The sequence below is a fragment of the Bombyx mandarina genome, chromosome 19, assembly GCF_030267445.1.
Source record: "Bombyx mandarina strain Sakado chromosome 19, ASM3026744v2".
Taxonomy (NCBI): domain Eukaryota; kingdom Metazoa; phylum Arthropoda; class Insecta; order Lepidoptera; family Bombycidae; genus Bombyx; species Bombyx mandarina.
The window spans coordinates 2294861-2315718 of record NC_143225.1 but is presented as its reverse complement, the minus strand read 5'-3'; the positions used below and the strand labels follow the sequence as shown (position 1 = coordinate 2315718).

General features: G+C 38.9%; 2 protein-coding genes across 2 annotated transcripts; both read right to left on the bottom strand.

Annotated features, from left to right (window-relative positions):
- Nucleotides 1–1193: 1193 nt before the first annotated feature.
- Nucleotides 1194–6243, bottom strand: LOC149500801 (uncharacterized). The gene is made up of 2 exons (XM_089735225.1): nt 6007–6243; nt 1194–4319 (listed from the first exon to the last, which is right to left on the bottom strand). Exon 2 carries the CDS (start codon nt 3697–3699, stop codon nt 2098–2100), a length of 1602 nt encoding a protein of 533 aa, XP_089591351.1. The 5' UTR covers nt 3700–4319; nt 6007–6243; the 3' UTR covers nt 1194–2097.
- Nucleotides 6244–14052: 7809 nt separating this feature from the next.
- On the bottom strand, nt 14053–18429 carry LOC114239336 (uncharacterized). The gene is made up of 2 exons (XM_028169489.2): nt 17931–18429; nt 14053–16924 (listed from the first exon to the last, which is right to left on the bottom strand). Exon 2 carries the CDS (start codon nt 16311–16313, stop codon nt 14712–14714), a length of 1602 nt encoding a protein of 533 aa, XP_028025290.2. The 5' UTR covers nt 16314–16924; nt 17931–18429; the 3' UTR covers nt 14053–14711.
- Nucleotides 18430–20858: the final 2429 nt, after the last annotated feature.

Genomic DNA, 20858 nt, shown 5'->3' with positions numbered 1-20858 from the left:
GCTATTTCGGCGAGGCTTCCAGCAATAATTTGCTATTTACATATGGACACTTGTTCAACTAGTCCCATATACTTGATGTTGCTCCTTACATCTAGTCCAGGCTAATCCCCGATGGGACTGTAGCGCTTCTGTTAAGATTTACTGTTAATAATGTATCTGAATATTTCAGGGGAACATAAACATTAACTCTAGTTATTGTGTGTAAATTCTCCTTTCGATTAAAAAAAATCTGTTGTATAAAACGAAGCGATATAATAATATTATTATATCTTTCGACCTTGTCTCGTAGAACACAATATCAGTTTCAAATTTCACGTGCCTTGAGCTCATTCATCTTTTCTATTTGGCATAGATGGAAACCGAGATGTTTAGTATTTAGAGCTTGCAATAGGTGAAACGCAGTTCCATCTACCTATGTAGGAATAGTGCTATTAATCTCTACCACGTAAGCAATGATACGTGATAATAATTCGTGAGACATCTAGGTACTAAAAGTCTGAAGATGATCGACTATGGGCTCCGAAAAACCAGTTAATATTAGTCAATAAAAAAAACAAAATGTTCCAAAAATACCTACAATTATTAATTCTGTCTCTGTTTTCGTTTCGCCATAGTAAAAAATAATAATCACAAATAAAACTTGTTCATCAATTTCTTCGACAATATGTGACGCCATTTTGTTTTGCCTGCGAACGGGTCGTTTGAAGGTCGAATGGATGCATTGTTTAATTCTTATTTTGTGTATTTATTTGCGCAATAAACTAATCACCATCGATCGTACTAGAGATGATTACCTACCAGTGTTGCTGTGGTGTTGAATTAATGTTTCTCAACACCCGTATATACGTAGAAACCAATAATTTATTAGCCCACCATCAATATCTATAGTTCCCAAATAGTTTAGATTTATTGAAATAATGGCAGCTCTATTTATATTACAAATGTTTAATTGTACGACCAGAAGGTAGGCAGCGACTTGACTCTGCCCCTGGCATTTCTGAAGTCCATGGGTGACGGTAATAGCTTACCGTCAGGTGGGCAGTATGCTCGTCTGCCTACAAGGGCAATAAAAAAATATGGGTAGGAGCTGCAGAAGCAGTTTCCTACCTATTCTACTAACCTCACAAACCAAATGAATGTACAGAATAAATCACATATCATCAATCGCTCAATGAATAAATGAAAGACAACGATCTGGAGATTGATAAGTGCACACGGCTTTATTTAGCAATTTAATAAAACATAGAATTTAAATATGTACCTACTTAAAAAAGTAAAAAGAAACACGCCTAATTAACTTAAAATTTTATTGCACTCCTGTTGTTTTTATTCCCTACCTATTCGCTGGAATCGGCTATTACAGATACGCGTGGGCGGGTAGGGAGCTCACGGGCTCAAGCTCAGGGATATTTCTAACACTAGCCCTAGCGAGAGCAGTGTTTTGCAAAATCTACCACCGGATCGGAATCGCGACCCACTGAGAAGATCCGGCGAGAAACTCAGTGGGCTGTGTCCATGGAATAATTCGCTCTTTGTCGTAATCGAAGAATTCGATCGAGTCGGTGTTTTCAGGTTAATCGGACGTTTTCAAGTCGGCAAAAATAACGTGATAGATTTCGTTACATACAAACTTACTTAAACATATTATTATGTATATACCCAGCTACATGTACCTATAAACCTACTATACTATACCTAAGTATAAATATACCAAGGTAAATAAACGCAACTTAAAAATAAATGCTTTTGACAACTTTAAATGAATCAAGCAACATTAAGTATATGAGGATTATAAAACTGCTAAGTACAGCAATATTTTTTTTCCTTTTTTCTTAATTTTTTTTTACTTTTTTTTCCTTTTTTTTTTTAGATGGATGGACAAGCTCACATCCTACCTGGTGGTTATTGGAGCCCATAGACATCTACAACGTAAATGCGCCACCCACCTTGAAATATAAGTTCTAAGGTGTATGGTTACAACGGCTACCCTACCCTTCAAACCGAAACGCATTACTGCTTCATGGCAGAAATAGGTAGGGCGGTGGTACCTACCCGTGCGGACATGAGGTCCTACCACCAGTAAGTAATTTGAGGTTATTACTTCTGTACATCTCCATCACCGAATTTTATGTAAAGAATGCCTTCTTTGGCATTAAAGTTCATACGCTTGACTACATAGGCGGTACTCAATACAATTTCACCATCTCGAACAGTAATAATAATTCTGAACATCCTACCAAACAAGACCACGTACATTTCACAAGTGAGGGTTGTTCCATTTCTGGCCTTCTGCATTTTTTTGTATTCCGGTGATTCTTTCATTTTTATAATTACCATCCTTATCAAGTCGAAATATTGTTTGACTGTCAGCTTTTCATGGCCTGGCACGGGCACGCGTCTGTGTTTGTAATAATGATACACAGCTGAGAATATATCACGAAAATAGGGGGAAATTATATTGGGCGCGCTCGTTTCAGCTATGATTTCCGCTTGTAAATGTCTGAATAGATCAGCAATTTTCTGAATTATATCCCTTTGGTTTTGAAGTTCTTTGATGGCGTTCCTTCGACGCTCATTTCGGTCGGCATCTGATTGACGAGTCGGCTTACCTTTGGTTTTGGTCATAAAATACAACTGGTCTTCAATGTAAGTTGCGACGAATTCTAACATACTCAGGATATTTGTGAATGAGATATCTTTAGAAAAGTACAATTTAAACAGTTTTAATGTAAAATCTAACACTATCTGTAAAATTCCAGTTGAGTTAAGATTTCTGATTATTTTCACCAAATACGCTATTTGGCCTGGTGATAAATTCTCGAAAATTCTTGTGAACGGTTCGCTGTTATTGCCGTAGAGAAGCTTCAAGAGCTGTTTAAGTAATTTCATGAACTTTTCAAATACCTCCTCGTCGGACTCTTCATTATCAACATTGGACTCTTTATTGTTTCTGTTCTCGCGTGGCGGTTGGCTCGATCCAGTATTTTTTTTATCGCGATTTTCACGCGCCTTTTTTTCTTCTTCTTTTTGTTTCTGTTGTTTACGTTCTTCTTCAGCACGCATTTCAGCTTTGGTTTTTTCACTAGCATTTACTCCGACGTGAGCAGACACCAGAAGCATTTGTGTTTGTATTGCTGCAGTTTCGACAGCTTTTTTCACGGCTTTTTCTGACACTTTCTTTGCCACAATTTTTGTCATTTCTTCTGCAGTTAGTTGCACTGATTTCTCAATCATCTCCTCTCCAATAGTTGCAGCAGCTTTTTTTACAGTGCTTTCTATGGTTTTTGCGACGGCCTTTTCCGGGACTTTACTGACAACGCTAGAAACTCCTCCCATGCCAAAGCCACCTATACCGTCCATGGCGATTTTGAAACTTGCGGAACCCACAGAAGCCATTGGATTTTTGCCTGAAGCAATGTCTCTACCTATATTTGCACTTGACTCAAAAATACCTACAGGCTCGTTCTTAGCCGCAGAAACCAAGCCGTCTGTAATCATGCCTCCGTATACGCCTCCCAATGCAGCTCCTGCCGGTCCTGCGAGGCATCCAACTGCTCCTCCTGCTAGGACCGCCGATGTCCTTGTAGATTGATACATAGAATTGTTGCCTCCTTCTGTATCTCCAACGGCATAATGTACAACTCCTTTTACGTGGCCTACAACCGGAATCGAATCCAGTACGTTCGATATGAAATTCATTTTGTATTATATCGATTTAGTTACCTATGTCAACTCTTTATGAATATTGTCGTTAGCAAGATAATTGATACGTCAACTCTGCCTGTATAGTTGCAAGCTGATTTATCACGCAGTCCACCAAATGTGCGACCTTGGTACTTCTTGGGATCCCGCCGATTCTCTGTCGCTGGAGCCCTCGTCAGAATCGCTCATATCACAGTACCTATTTATAATTTCATTGAGTATTTCAACGCTCTCTGCTATGCCGGCTTCCTCTAACTTTGTAGCCAAGATAGAATTCTCAACTGGAAACTTCCCGTATTCGTCAATCAAGAATTGTATTGCAGATCTTTTCATAAGCACAGAGGTATCTAATCTAGTTCTGTATTCGCAGAGCGTTCCTTCTATGTTGCTTTGTATCGGTGTGATGGCATCAAATAAAAGAGAACCTACAATTTTCTTCTCTTCTGGTGTAAAGGTTGTTTTCTTTAAAGCAGTCTGGTATATTAAGTTGAGGGCATTCTCGGCCTTCGCGTCACTAGCTCTTGCCTTGTCTACGTCAGTGTAATCGTATTCCTTCAGTTTTTGCAGACATGCAATTAACCTATTCTTCAAAGACATCCCAGTTGGGTTGAGATTATCTGAAAACATAAAAATTCCAAGTTACATCTGCCCATTTGACATGTTTGTCCGAACTTAAATGTTTCTGATGGCATGGGCAATATTTTTTTGGGCTCGGAGGTTAATGCGCTGGATATTCCCTGCAAGGGTGGTATTACGGGAATCAAACCCTTACAAACAACCTCGTTGCTCCAACCAAGCAACCGATCTTCTCTGAGTAGGAACTCGGAAAGTACAAGACTCGGCATATGTGAATTTCGCTGCCACACTCCATCTGGTTTTCGAATTCAGAGTAAAAATAAAATCATGCACTGGAGTTAAAGAGACCGCCCCGAGTATAAAATTGAAATTTCCCACATGTACCAGTTCAACAATTTGTTTACATTAAACTTCTTAGCATTCCGTAAGTATTAAGACTGGTTCTATAAATAAAAACCACGTATAGCGAATTTTAAGCGGCGTTCGATTTTTGCTTCGATAACTTATTCAAAATTGTTTTATTTATTTTCAAACCAGCCTTTCTTAATCCTCTAATATATAACCCACCGCCCGGGTATGTGGTGCGTCAGCAAAACAGAAACAAATTATCGGTTCCTTAACGGCTCTTTAAAAGACCAGCTTACGCAACTCATTCCGGTAATATAAACACATATGGTTGTTAAATGGATTAGCTCAGTTTTACCGAAGTAAACAACTAAAGTATACATCTGTCAAACCTTGTGTACACAATTACTTGATTTTAATCAACGCAGAGCCACAGCCGCTGACGCAATAAGTTTGAGATTTTTGCTGTTGATACTTTTATGCTAGAGCTTACACCAAGAAAGGATTTTTTGACAATTCACCCCTAAATAAAATAAACTTTCAAAGTAAAAGCAGAGAATTTCTAGTTCCAAATACTCGATTAGGACAAAGGACTAGATAAGTACTAAATAAAATGCAATGCAATAATTAATTTAATTGTAAATGAAAAGAAACGACAAGAATACAACATGAGATGTAATGGTAAATCTAGAATGTTCTTCGGTATTCTCAGGTCGTAGACGTAATTAAAATTAATTTTTACGGTTTAATCTTGCGTTTTTGTAATCACTGGAGGTCCCGCAGTAGTCGAAATTCGACTATAATTAATTGGAATTGTAAGTTTGTACACTGTTATGATTGTATTTTATACTTCTATAATCACAAATTTCGCTAAGACTACACTGTAAAAATATTAACAACAATATTTAATTTATTCTCAATTTGACAACAGACGCCAAGAACAAAAGTATGACAATAAATAGTATGCATGCGTGTGTGCGTCAAATACATGGTATGTAGTGTGTGTAATGTTTTCTTTATTGATTTAATGTATCTACTATGCATTATTTTGAAAAAATATTAGCATTGTGCACTTTTTCTCTATATTCTCTATAAGTGTGCAAAATTTCATACTCCTCCGTCCGCGCAATTTTCGTAAAAATGGATACAAAGTTTTTGCTTCACGTATTAATTTGTAATCATTATATTATTTTCATCGTTCCGAACGAACCTTGCGGTGTGGCGGTAAATAGTCGTTGTAGTTAAACAGTTAAATGTTATTTAGTGCAACCTTAAGATAATTCATTAGAAGTCACGCCAAAAAAATTATCTTTATTCGGAACAGCGTCACCGCCATGTTTGAACACAACAACGAATGTTAAGAATACTTAGGAATTAACTTACTTGAAATTCCGATAAAAGCAACAGAATTAGTATAAGTACTTTTACTGTTATACCATATATTATGGTACAACACCACAATGCCACATTTAAAATAAATTAGCTTAGATTTTTTATTCCCGTCAAACAACAGTGTGTACGAGCCAAAATCTAAATCCTGAATAACACCGTCTGGCGTTGCAGTCCCGAACTAATGTGACGTCAGAACGACGCCTGAGCATTCAAAAGAGCATCGACTGATATTAAATATATGGACGAATGCGAATGATAGACGCCATGTTATCATACGTGCTTTGAATATAATTTATAGCCAAAGGCGTTCACATGACAATCCGCAAATGGACAGAAATATACGGTTGTAAGTCCAGACAGACTTTACAACTGTTTTCGAAATCAGAAGCTTATTTTTAACAGAGCCGTGACTTATCTAGAAGCCAATACTCTGAATCTAAAATTCTGTGTATCCTTTTTGGATTTAACAAGAACTTTCCAAGTTACTCTGCCATCCGAATCCATGCCCAACCATTTAACCGAATCAGAATGGAGTAGAATTTACCCGCATGGGCCAATGGAAGGCGGTTCCCCTGTCTGGTACATTGAATCTCAACCGATTCAAAGACGCATCTGCTCTTTCATAAGAGAACCAGGGTATGACTCGAAGAACTATCGAGACAGGAACTTATGCCAACGTTATGCGGGACTATAGCGGAGTTTATTGGGACAGTCACTTTTCATGAGTTGTAAGAAACATTTGACACATCTATGCGGTCTTGGTATTTTTTTTATCAAATCGGCCATATTGCTGTTACCTTATGCACTAAATAATTATTTTCCGCTTTTTGGGATCTTATAAACCCTAATAAGTATTTGGAATCGATTCCTGTGAAGGCACTTCTGATCATCACGCTGAAGTTATGTTATTTTGGATAAGTCTTTCGTACTAGTAGTGTCGAAAAATACTATATTTGTTTCCTCCACGTTTCTTCCTTGGACTCAAGGCTTGATTAACAAGGTTTAAAAGAACGTATGTTCTGGTCCGATTTACGCGTTAATGTTTTTTGTTGTTTGTTTTTTGTTGCATAGATAAATGGTCGAGCTCAAGGCCCACCTGGTGTTAAGTGGTTACCGGAGCCCATAGACATCTACAACGTAAATTCCATTACTGCTTCACGGCAGAAGTAGGCAGGGTGGTGGTACTTGCCCGTGCGTACTCACAAGACATCCTACCACCAGTATTTACGCAAATTATAATTTTGCGGGTTTGATTTTTATTACACGATGCTATTCCTTCATCGTGGAATCATGTGTTAAGTACGTATTTCATTACAAAAATTGGTACCTACCCGCCTATTTGCTGTAATACAGTCTCGAATGGTGGATTTCTTCGGACACGTTTCGCGACGAGATGGCCGGTCCATAGAACGCCTCGTTGTATAGGGAAGCGTTGATGGTACAAGACTGCGCGGGAGGCCACTAATGCGGTGGACTGACCAAATTAAAACTGCAGTGGGAGGTCCCCTAAATGAGTGCAGTAGAATGGCCTCGAGCAGGGAGAGATGGCGGGACATCGTGAGACGCATCAAGTTTGCCCCTTCCAACACTACATGACGATCACGACCACTCTGTCAAGAGTGACACGATTGAGAAGAAGAAGAAGACCCGCCTGGGAGATTCGAGCACCGTTGCATCGCTAGATACGAATGCACCGGACCTCTTATCCTTTAGGCTACGACTTTTTTTTTACTGAAAAAAGGAGAAGAGGAAAGCCAGGAGCACAGCCAAGCAGCTTACCAACCGCCGCGCCCAGCGCTCTTATCGCAAAGGCGTGTGAAAGAGAAAGAGTACATTCAGAATGAGACCTCAGTTACATTCTTGCTTTGATTACATTATACTCATGCGTCCGGCGGTTGAAATGAATCAACACTTATATTTAAAACTGCTGATATGCTAATTGAATTATTTATTGAACCATATTTTATTGTTAAGTTTGTTATTTCCTCAGAGACTGATAAGCAATATCAGAAATTATACGGTGACATTGTAACAACTTATTTATGAGTATTACAACATTAAGTCGTATCCAATATTTTCAATTACATACCTAGAATAAATACAACCGGCCCATATTTTTCCGTGGGTTTCATAAGGACCACTAAGTGATCAACCAGAGAATCGGTAGGAGCGTTCTCATTGATACACTCATTGGTGGTGGTAGGGTGAGTTGTAGGCGCACACGGGTAGGTATCAACAGCCTGCCTATTTCTGCTGTGGCACAGTCATGCGTTCCAGTTTAGAGGATGTACTTTCGAATAGTCTTGACAGATATCGGGTGAGCCCCCAAAGTGGAGGCTTGGCGAGCCAACCGTTGCCTGAACTGACCAGAGTGTGGCGGTAGCCATCACAGAACACAAAATATTTGACGGACACTTGAATCTCGCTAATGACATTTTTAAGACAAGTTTTCATATATCCATTTTATAATCCATAATATTAATATATCCAATATTTACTGGTGGTAGGACCTCTTGTGAGTCCGCACGGGTAGGTACCACCGCCCTGCCTATTTCTGCCGTGAAGCAGTAATGCGTTTAGGTTTGAAGGGTGGGGTAGCCGTTGTAACTATACTTGAGACTTTAGAACTTATATCTCAAGGTGGGTGGCGCATTTACGTTGTAGATGTCTATGGGCTCCAGTAACCACTTAACACCAGGTGGGCTGTGAGCTCGTCCACCAATCTAAGCAATAAAAAAAAACCAAGTTCCGTACAACATCATTCGGACCGTCGGTCTAGCGAGCAATATCACGCACTCGGTGGAAGATATTTCCTTTGTCGTAAGTCACACAGCCGTATAAACCTATCCTATAGAATTCTCAAGGCATCTTCACTTCATGTGAAACACTCCTAAACCTCTCTCTGCTCCGAGTGTAAAAGTAGAAAGTAAATCGAATTTGTTGAATAGAAATCGCGATAGAATTAATATGTGTAGGCTCGGCTCGATGAGACTGCAAAACTAACCCGAGTGCGATTCGTGTAAAACAAATTGAAATTTCACATTTGTCAAGTCTGTGGTCCAGGAACATTTGTGTGCTGTGTGGACGAGATCACAGCCCACCTGATATTTAGTGGTTACTGGAGCCCATAGACGTCTACAACGTAAATGCGCCACCCACCTTGAGATATAAGTGCTAAGGTCTCAGTATAGTTCCAACGGCTGCCCCACCCTTCAAGCCGAAACTAATTGCTGCTTCGCGGCAGAAATAGGCGAGGGGATAGGATTTCTATGGGCTTCAGTGACCACTTAACACCAGGTGGGCTGTGAGCCCGTCCACCCATCTAAGCAACAAAAAAAACCCCTGAACAGCGATAGTTCCGATAGGAAGGCCACGCAAATTGTGGCTTTAATGAGAATGACATTGAAACCGAAACAAAATGAAAGGAACATTGATTAATTTAAAATTTCAATTTTCGTATCAGCCCTATTCGTAATTTGGAAAATTTCAATCGTCATTATTAATATCTCTAAGGAAATTGTGCGACCATCTCGTCATGATCCCGAGACCACAAGTGTCAGTTGACACACTTTCTACTCAAACTGTTCGAGTAAACATCTTCGAGAGGCGAACTAAGAGAAAGAAAGTCATTTATTTAACGCTAGAGGCGACAACTGAGACAGATTTAAATGTTTGTTACTTGGTTTACATTTCAAAGTCTCCGTATACTAGATCCGTTATTATAAGAATGCCATTTTGATTTTAAATCATTCGATAGACCACTGGCTGACGGGACGGGAATGTTGGTGCGTGACACGATCTTGTTCATTTCTATCGAGAAACAACGAATTCCAATTTGGTGCGATGACATATCGCTTTTAGCAACACAATTGAGACGGCCATTTTGTTAAATGAATCCAATTGCCTTGAGATGGGTACCGGCTTTTTTTTTCCCTACCTATGCTGATAGCCTTGAGAGGCTATTTCAGCTTCACCCTAACGTGTGTAGGTGAGCTCACAGGGCTCAAACTGGAGTGTTGCTAACACTAGCCCTAGCAAGAGCAGTGCTTCGCAGAATCTACCACCGGATCGGAAACGCGACCCACTGAGAAGATCCGGCGAGAAACTCAGTGGGCTGTGTCTGTGGGTTAATTCGCTCGTCGAGCCCTTCGTCGCAAGCGACGGGTTCGACGAGGACGGTGACCGGTGCTTGTGGTGCCTAAAAGCACCGTTAATGGATCGGGAGGATCCGTAATGACGTTCTTTGGGCGACGTCGACTGTTTACCATTCCGTCTACAGGATCGGGTATGTAGTTTCCAGCGGCCACGACAAGAGGGTTCTCATGTCGTGCCGCCTTCTCGAAATGGCGCAATGATGCCGACTGTAGATACTTAGTGTCAGAGTCGAGCTCCAGGTCATCGTGGAGATCAACGTTCCTCAGGAACCATGGTGCTCCGACGGCTATCCTGCAGTGGGTACCGGCAAACACTAACTTCGTTACGAGCACTAAATGAACACAACTTCGCTCTTCGCGTACTGCTACAGTCAATTTAAATTGAATTCTGTAGCGTAGGCGTATGTCACTGTCTACCCTACAGATCATAGCAATGGACAAATTTCCATTCGTTCAAAAAGACAATACGAACAAAACAGGTTGGCTTGAGTCGAGGTGACAGCAAATCAAATCCACAATTCTCAAGTCTTTATTATTTAAATTTAATCTTTTTAAGTTTAAGTTTAATGATGCTTAAAGGCGAGTTTGCACCCACGAGTTTTGGTCAATCAATCAATCAATGAGCCCTTTATTCTTTGGACTTTTAGGATCGTTGATTTATTTTTTGGATGTTTTAAATAATGTCTCTCAGTTCAGTGTGTCTCTTGGCTTAGACCTCCTATAATATCTTCCTTTGTTGTCTAGCAACCCTCCTCCAGTTGAGACTGGACATCAACTTTATATCATTCTCCCATTTCATCCCTTGCTTTTTCTACTCCTTTTACCGTCTGTAGGACACTATTCGGTGATAACCATTCCGCGATTTTCTTGGAAAATAAAAATAAAAAATAAAATATTGCCCATCCATCTTCGCAAGCATATCTGCAATTCCTTTCTTTTTTATTCCTCTTTGTTCTTCGAGTTTACTGGTAGTAGGACCTCTTGTGAGTCCGCACGAGTAGGTACCACCACCCTGCCTATTTCTGCCGTGAAGCAGTAATGCGTTTCGGTTTGAAGGATGGGGCAGCCGTTGTAACTATACTTGAGACCTTATATCTCAAGGTGGGTGGCGCATTTACGTCGTAGATGTCTATGGTCTCCAGTAACCACTTAACATCAGGTGGGCTGTGAGCTCGTCCACTCATCTAAGCAATAAAAAAAAACTAGTACATATCATCAAATGAACGTCTGCTATTGGAAAAAAAATCAATATAGTAGTAGATAATTTTTATCATTTAGATTACATTCATAGTTTGTATTTATTTTTATTATTGCAAATGACGTAATGAAAAAAAACAAAGTTTGTATGCTTTATTTACCAGATGCAATAAACGTATTTATTTCCATATAAGGATCAATTTATGACTACTAAATGTGCGCTTATAAATTATCATTTTTTATAGCATTTTTGGTTCACATAAAAGAGAGATATATGCTGTTTCGGGCTTTTTTGTAGAACTATTTAAGATAACATTTCCATAATACAATATATACTTCTAACTCCAATGGTTTTGCAGCGCACGGTAGAATAGATTGCAGATGGTAGATTTTATTAGCTACTTATTTGACACTTATCGTTATAATTTGGATAATTCACACCATTTCTTTATAAATTATAGCCTATGTGTTATTCTGATGTGTAAGCTATATTATTGTAAAGTTTTATCGAAATCCATTCAGTATTTTTTACGTGAAAGAGTAACAAAAATACATCCATACATTCTTACAAACTATCACATTTTCCTAGTACAGGCTTGCACGCTTAAAAGGAGATTCCAATCATTGTACTATTTTAACTGGCTTTTGAAAACAAGTATTTTGTATAATACTCGTATTAGTAGGATAATATCATTAATCGGTTATCAAGGTCGTTGACAAAATGTGCCTTGGCTTAGAATAACACCCGTCGTAGATAGGAATCGTAAATGAGACTATTGGAGATTGACTGGGGAATCGACCGACAGTGGCGGTATCTGAGTATTATAATACTGATATCAGCAAACAGTATTTACCAGTAAGCCATACTGTAGCCATGCGGTGTGGGCTACAGTTTCGCCGACAAACGATCGTGTTTACCGATATTAAAGATAAGATATGCGTTCGTCTTGTCCTTATCCCACATTAGGTGTGGTCGGCGCTGCATGTCCTCCTATCATGCTGCATTGGGATTAGGCATGAGTGTTACGACACACGTCATTTCGGATCCTCCCGATCCACTCACGGTGCTTTCAGGTACTTCAAGCATCGGTCATCGTTCTAGTCGAACCCGTCGCTTGCTATGAAGGCTTCGGCGAGTAAAACTGACCCACAGACACAGCCCACTGAGTTTCTCGCCGGATCTTCTCAGTGGGTCGCGTTTCCGATCCGGTGGCAGATTCAGCGAAGCTCTGCTCTTACTGGGGCCAGTCCTAGCAAATTATCTCAGGTTGAGTTCGTGAGTTCACCTATCAGTCCAGGTGTAGCTGAAATAGCTCCCTAGAATACTAGCGAATAGGTGGGGGAAAAAAATAAAAAACACCCACATTGCGACATGAGTTCTAAGATCTCACTTTTAAAAGTACAACGGCTGTCCCGCCCTTCAAACCAAAGCATTACTGCTTCACGACAGAAATAGATAGGGCGGTAGTACCCGTGCGGACTCACAAGATGTCCTCCCACCAGTAACGTTTATCGTTTCGCCATAATAATAAAAAATCACAAATAAAACTTTTTTTGTTTGTTACCAAATCATTTAATATTTTCTTTATGTATATAAAATAAAAAATAAAAACCTTAAAAAATATAATAATATAATAAAATAAGTAAAACATATTATTAAAAGGAGTCCCTTTAGGCAAGGTTTCCGAAGCCATCATTCCCCCTTTGTATAGCTAGACTAATTCTTTGTCCGAGGTAGCTGCTAACTCTTTGGTCTCCTTTGATGTCGACTAACCTTTTTGCTATTTCCTTAAAAAGCCTTATATATCTTGACACCGAATGGGACAAAATCATATTCGGAGCCTAGATCTGTATTTTTTTTGACGTGACAACGTCTTATAATTCGATGGAGTCGGCTGCACGCACGAAAAACATGACTCATGCGGCGTTACCTCATGATACCCATACATCTAAGCAATAAAAAATAAAAAAAAAATCTTATGACGTTGTCACGTTCAACTATCGTCATAACCGACTTTACAGACAACCGATTTTTTATTGCTTGGATGAGTGGACGAGCTCCCAGCCTACCTGGTGTTAAGTGGTTACCGGAGCCCATAGACATCTACAACGTAAATACCGCCACCCACCTTGTGATATCTATACTAATATTATAAAATAGGCTCCGAAACTACTGGACCGATTTGAAAAATTCTTTTTCCATTAGAAGCCGACATTGTCCCTGATGAACATAGGCTACTTTTTAAAAAAAAAAAAAAAATTTTATTTTTCTGGTTTCATGTGTGTTTTAATGTTTCCGAAGCGAAGCGAGGGCGGGTCGCTAGTGAGTTATAAAGTCACAGTATAGTTACAACGGCTGCCCCACCCTTCAAACAGAAACGCATTACTGCTTCACGACAGAAATAGGCAGGGTGGTGGGACCTACCCGTGCAGACTGAAAAGAGGTCCTATTATAATTTTACGGGTTTGATTTTTATTACACGATGTTATTCCTTCACCGTGGAAGTCAATCGTGAACATTTGTTAAGTACGTATTTCATTAGAAAAATTAGTATTTGCCAGCGGGATTCGAACACCGTTGCATCACTCGATACGAACGTACCGGATGTCTTATCTTATAGGCCACGACGACTATATAATAAATCACATATCATCAATCGCTGAATGAATAAATGAAAGACAACAATCTGGAGATTAATAAGTGGACATGACTTTATTTAGCAATTTTAATAAAGTAAAAAGAAACACGTTTAAATAGCAAACCGAACTAACAATGAATTTAATATTTTTTGTATTCCTGTTGTTTTTATTCTCTACCTATTCGCTGGTAGTCTGCGCCTATTACAGACACGCGCGGACGGGCTCAAGCTCAGGGAAATTTCTAACACTAGCCCTAGCAAGAGCAGTGTTTTGCAGAATCTACCGCCGGATCGGAATCGCGACCCACTGAGAAGACCCGGCGAGAAACTCAGTGGGCTGTGTCCATGGAATAATTCGCTCTTCGTCGTAATCGAAGAATTCGATCGAGTCGGTATTTTCAGGTTAATCGGACGTTTTCAAGTTGGCAAAAATAACGTGATAGATTTCGTTACATACAAACTTACTTAAACATATTATTATATATATACCCAGCTACATGTACCTATAAACCTACTATACTATACCTAAGTATAAATATACCAAGGTAAATAAACGCAACTTAAAAATAAATGCTTTTGACAATTTTAAATGAATCAAGCAACATGAAGTATAATAATATGAGGATTTTTTTTTTTTATAAAGCTGCTACAGCAATATTTGTTTTGTTTTTTATTTTATTTTATTTTAAAATGAAGTTTGAGGTTATTACTGCTGTACATCTCCGTCATCGAATTTTATGTAAAGAATGCCTTCTTTGGCATTAAAGTTCATACGCTTGACTACATAGGCGGTACTCAATACAATTTCACCATCTCGAACAGTAAAAATAATTCTGAACATCCTACCGAACAAGACCACGTACATTTCACAAGTGAGGGTCGCTCCATTTCTGGCCCTCTGCATTTTTTTGTATTCCGGTGATTCTTTCATTTTTATAATTACCATCCTTATCAAGTCGAAATATTGTTTGACTGTCAGCTTCTCATGGCCTGGCACGGGCACGCGTCTGTGTTTGTAATAATGATACACAGCTGAGAATATATCACGAAAATAGGGGGAAATTATATTAGGCGCGCTCGTTTCAGCTATGATTTCCGCCTGTAAATGTCTGAATAGATCAGCAATTTTCTGAATTATATCCGTTTTGTTTTGAAGTTCTCTGATGGCGTTCCTTCGACGCTCATTTCGGTCGGCATCTGATTGACGAGTCGGCTTACCTTTGGTTTTGGTCATAAAATACAACTGGTCTTCAATGTAAGTTGCGACGAATTCTAACATACTCAGGATATTTGTGAATGAGATATCTTTAGAAAAGTACAATTTAAACAGTTTTAATGTAAAATCTAACACTATCTGTAAAATTCCAGTTGAGTTAAGGTTTCTGATTATTTTCACCAAATACGCTATTTGGCCTGGTGATAAATTCTTGAAAATTCTTGTGAACGGTTCGGTGTTATTGCCGTAGAGAAGCTTCAAGAGCTGTTTAAGTAATTTCATGAACTTTTCAAATACCTCCTCGTCGGACTCTTCATTATCAACATTGGACTCTTTATTGTTTCTGTTCTCGCGTGGCGGTTGCCACGATCCAGTATTTTTTTTATCGCGATTTTCACGCGCCTTTTTTTCTTCTTCTTTTTGTTTCTGTTGTTTACGTTCTTCTTCAGCACGCATTTCAGCTTTGGTTTTTTCACCAGCATTTACTCCGATATGAGCAGACACCAGAAGGATTTGTGTCTGTACTGCTGCAGTTTCTACAGCTTTTTTCAGGGCTTTTTCTGACACTTTCTTTGCCATAATTTTTGTCATTTCTTCTGCAGTTAGTTGCACTGATTTCTCAATCATCTCCTCTCCAATAGTTGCAGCAGCTTTTTTTACAGTGCTTTCTATGGTTTTTGCGACGGCCTTTTCCGGGACTTTACTGACAACGCTAGAAACTCCTCCCATGCCAAAGCCACCTATACCGTCCATGGCGATTTTGAAACTTGCGGAACCCACAGAAGCCATTGGAAATTTGCCTGAAGCAATGTCTCTACCTATATTTGCACTTGACTCAAAAATACCTACAGGCTCGTTCTTAGCCGCAGAAACCAAGCCGTCTGTAATCATGCCTCCGTATACTCCTCCCAATGCGGCTCCTGCCGGTCCTGCGAGGCATCCAACTGCTCCTCCTGCTAGGACCGCCGATGTCCTTGTAGATTGATACATAGAATTGTTGCCTCCTTCTGTATCTCCAACGGCATAATGAACAATTCCTTTTACGTGACCTACAACCGGAATCGAATCCAGTACGTTCGATATGAAATTCATTTTGTATTATATCGATTTAGTCAACGCTTTATGAATAATGTCGTTAGCAAGGTAATTGATACGTCAACTCTGCCTGTATAGTTGCGAGCTGATTTATCACGCAGTCCACCAAATGTGCGACCTTGGTACTTCTTGGGATCCCGCCGATTCTCTGTCACTGGAGCCCTCGTCAGAATCGCTCATATCACAGTACCTATTTATAATTTCATTGAGTATTTCAACGCTTTCTGCTATGCCGGCTTCCTCTAACTTTGTAGCCAAGATAGAATTCTCAACTGGAAACTTCCCGTATTCGTCAATCAAGAATTGTATTGCAGATCTTTTCATAAGCACAGAGGTATCTAATCTAGTTCTGTATTCGCAGGCCGTTCCTTCTATGTTGCTTTGTATCGGTGTGATGGCATCAAATAAAAGAGAACCTATAATTTTCTTCTCTTCTGTTGTAAAAGTTGTTTTCTTTAAAGCGGTCTGGTATATTAAATTGAGGGCATTCTCGGCCTTCGCGTCACTAGCTCTTGCCTTGTCTACGTCAGTGTAATCGTATTCCTTTAGTTTTTGTAGACATGCAATTAACCTATTCTTCAAAGACATCCCGGTTGGGTTGAGATTATCTGAAAACATAAAAATTCCAAGTTACATCTGCCCATTTGACATGTTTGTCCGAACTCAAATGTTTCTGATGGCATGGGCAATATTTTTTTGGGCTCGGAGGTTAATGCGCTGGATATTCCCTGCACGGGTGGTATTGCGGGAATCAAACCTTTACAAGCAACCTCGTTGCTCCAACCAAGCAACCGATCTTCTCTGAGTAGAACTCGGAAAGTACAAGATTCAGCGAATGTGAATAGCGGTGCCACACTCCACCTGGATTTCGAGTTCAGAGTAAAAATAAAATCATGCAGTGTGATGGACTAGATAAGTACTAAATAAAATGCAATGCAATAATGAATTAAATTGTAAATGAAAAGAAATGACAAGAATACGACATGAGATGTAATGGTATATCTAGTATGTTCTTCGTATGTTTTTTTTATTAAAACTTGTAATATATTCAATGAGTCTACATATGAGTCGTCTATTATCAAAGGTGGCAATCTGTACATTTGGACAAAAAAAATTTATTGATATGTCAATACAGATTGATTTGAATATAATCGTCTCCTTCAAAGATTACGGTTCAAAACCTGCATTAAATAAAGTTTAATAGTTAACCTGTTATTTATCTAAGATGTCGTTCAGAAGAGTTTTGTGACTGCCAATGGAATACAAAGTCAATAATTCGTTTTTCTGATTTACCAATAATTGTCCAAAAGTCACATTGCCGGCTTTGATAATAGTCGACTCATATTATACATCTGATACGTCGCGTTGATACTGACGAAATGCAAATATGTAGTATAGTATTACTTTTAATGGTCGTAGATAATATTTTTTTATTGATAATGTACCGAGCTGTTAGTAAATAGTCGTTGTAGTTAAACAGTTAAATGTTATTTAGTGCAACCTTAAGATAATTCATTAGAAGTCACGCCAAAAAACTTATCTTTATTCGAAACAGCGTCACCGCCATGTTTGAACACAACAACGAATGTTAAGAATACTTAGGAATTAACTTACTTGAAATTCCGATAAAAACAGCAGAATTAGTATAAGTACTTTTACTGTTATACTATATATTATGGTACAACACCACAATGCCACAATTAAAATAAATTAGCTTCGATTTTTTATTCTCCTCAAACAACAGTGTGTACGAGCCAAAATCTAAATCCTGAATAACATAACACCGTCTGGCGTTGCAGTTCCGAACTAAAGTGACGTCAGAACGACGCCTGAGCATTGACTGATATTGGACGAATGGGAATGATAGACGCCATGTTATCGTACGTGTTTTGAATATAACTAGTGGCCCCGCAGTAGTCGAGATTCGACTATAATTAATTGAAATTATAAGTTTAAACACTATTATGGTTCTATTGCCAAACACTATTATATTTCGATAATATAATCACAGTATTCGCCAAAACTGCACTATAGATCAATAATATTAAAGACTATCTATAGTCGGATTTTTAATTAGACGAAGCCAGCTGACAGTAGCTAATGTCACTTTGTGAAATAATGTTGCTATATTTAAAGTAATAGTGATGCGTTCAGTTCTCGTTCAATCACATGAATGAACAATGAGTGTGAAGAGTTAATCATTCATTTCAAACTATACATTTATATTTTACAATAAAATTGTATTAAAGTGCTCCAATATATGTTACTAGTAGTATGTAACTACAATCAGTTTTTTTATTTTCATTACATACCTATAATTGTTATATTTTATACATCTATAATTTCAACTATATGATGTATTGGAAATATAACAGTCTTACAAGCTTCCTCGCAATGTTTTTCTTAATGTTTAAAACACTCGGTATTCAGTACAGGTAGATACTATAGGAACATAATATTTCGTCGAAAACTCGTTGGTATGTACAAAGCACGCCTAAAATACGAACCCCGTACCCGATATCGGCAATTCGGCACACCATCTATTCACTAGACAATCGAGGCAATTTCATTAATTCAGGAGTTTTTTCAATCGTTCACTTTGTCACAACACTATTTTTATTTCATCAAAACCTGACAACACAGTAAACGTCAGTTTACTTCGTCTAATAAAAAATCCGACTATACTTATCTATTTTCAATTCGACCACAGACTAAACAATAATAAAAGTTTCCCAATTGACAGTAAACAAAGAGTATATTTTTATGTATGTTCTGTGTCAAATACATGGTAGGGTGTGTAATGTTTTCTTTATTGATTTAAAGTATCTTTTATGCATTATTTAAAAAAAATATAAGCATTGTGCACTCTTCTATATCATATAAGTGTGAGAAATTTCATACTCCTCCGTCCGCGCAATTTTCGTAAAAAGGGGTACAAAATTTTTGCTTCACGTATTAGTAATAGATTTATAGCCAAGAGCGTTCACATGACAATTTGCAAATGGACCGAAGTATACGGTTATAAGTCCAGACAGACTTTACAACTGTTCGAAATCAGAAGCTTATTTTTAACAGAGCTGTGAGTTATCTAGAAGCCAATACCCTGAATCTAAAATTCAGTTTACCCTTTTTGGTTTTAAGATGAAATTTTAAAGTTAATCCGCCATCCGATATTCATACCCAGTATTCAGCCGTTGAACCACTGGAAGGCAGTTCCCCTGTCTGGGACTAAGATTCATCTGATGCGATTTAAAAACATTAGTTTTAAGTGCCGCGTATTCAACCAAGTAATGATTTTATCTAGCGCAACTTAAAGTAAGAAGAAAGCTTCAATTAGATCTGAATGAATAGCCAAGAAGTATCATCGGATTACGTGGTTATTTTAAATATCTTCTGTTTCTTTAGTCATCTGAAGGTATAAAGTGTAAATACAATACGGAACATGATTAAGCACTGAGCACAGCGGAATTCTGCTATTAATCTCGTGGAAAACGGAACGTGGAAGATTATTTTCGACAGTCTTGTAATAACTCGTCAAAAGACGAATGTACTATGGGGTATTTTCTGGAAAACCAGGTGTGTGTGCTATAACATTTTGTAACATTTTCTAATGCTATGGAAAATAGGAATTTCAATTTTTATGGTTAAGCCTTCCTCTATAAGATATATGAATTTATTACTAACAGTCTCCATGTCGATACCAGATATATGAAGTATGATAATGTTCTGATCGTTTTAATAAGGGAAAGACACTGTCGAATCAGTTCTTCCAGCAGACAAATGTTGACTCTCAACCTATTCAAAGACACACATGCCCTTTCATAAGATTTTTTTTTGTTGTTGCTTAGATGGATGGACGAGCTCACAGCCCACCTGGTGTTAAGTGGTTACTGGAGCCCATAGACATCTACAACGTAAATGCGCCACCCACCTCGAGATATAAGTTCTAAGGTCTCAGTATAGTTACAACGGCTACCCCACCCTTCGAACCGAAACGCATTACTGCTTCACGGCGGAAATAGGCGGGGTGGTGGTACCTACCCGTGCGGACTCACAAGAGGTCCTACCACCAGTGAGTAAGAGAACCAGGTCATGCATTTTTTTTATTACCCGTATAGGCAGACGAGCACACCTGTTCTGATGGTGAGTGGTTACCGTCGCCCATAGACCTTAGCAATGCCAAGGGCAGAGCCAAGCCGCTGCCTAAAACACAGCCGTCCACAGTCGAGGTCGAGGCGAAGAGTTTGACCAGAAAATCAGCCTTCTCTTCCACACTGTGGGCTTGAGTGTCATCGGACTTGCGCAGTGGTGGGAGACTAGACCTGCAAAAGTTTCCTTCTGCAGCTTTGGCGAGCGACCAAAAAGCACGGCTCCCAGAGGGATAGCTCTTTAGTCGCTCGCCAACTCCAGCAACGTGCTCCGACTTCGCCTTGGCAATAACCTTTTTGTAGGACCTGAAAGCGGCGTTATATTTCCGCCTTTCCCCTGAGACTTTAGAATCCCGATGTCTCTTGGCATCATACCATGCCACGTATGCGGACC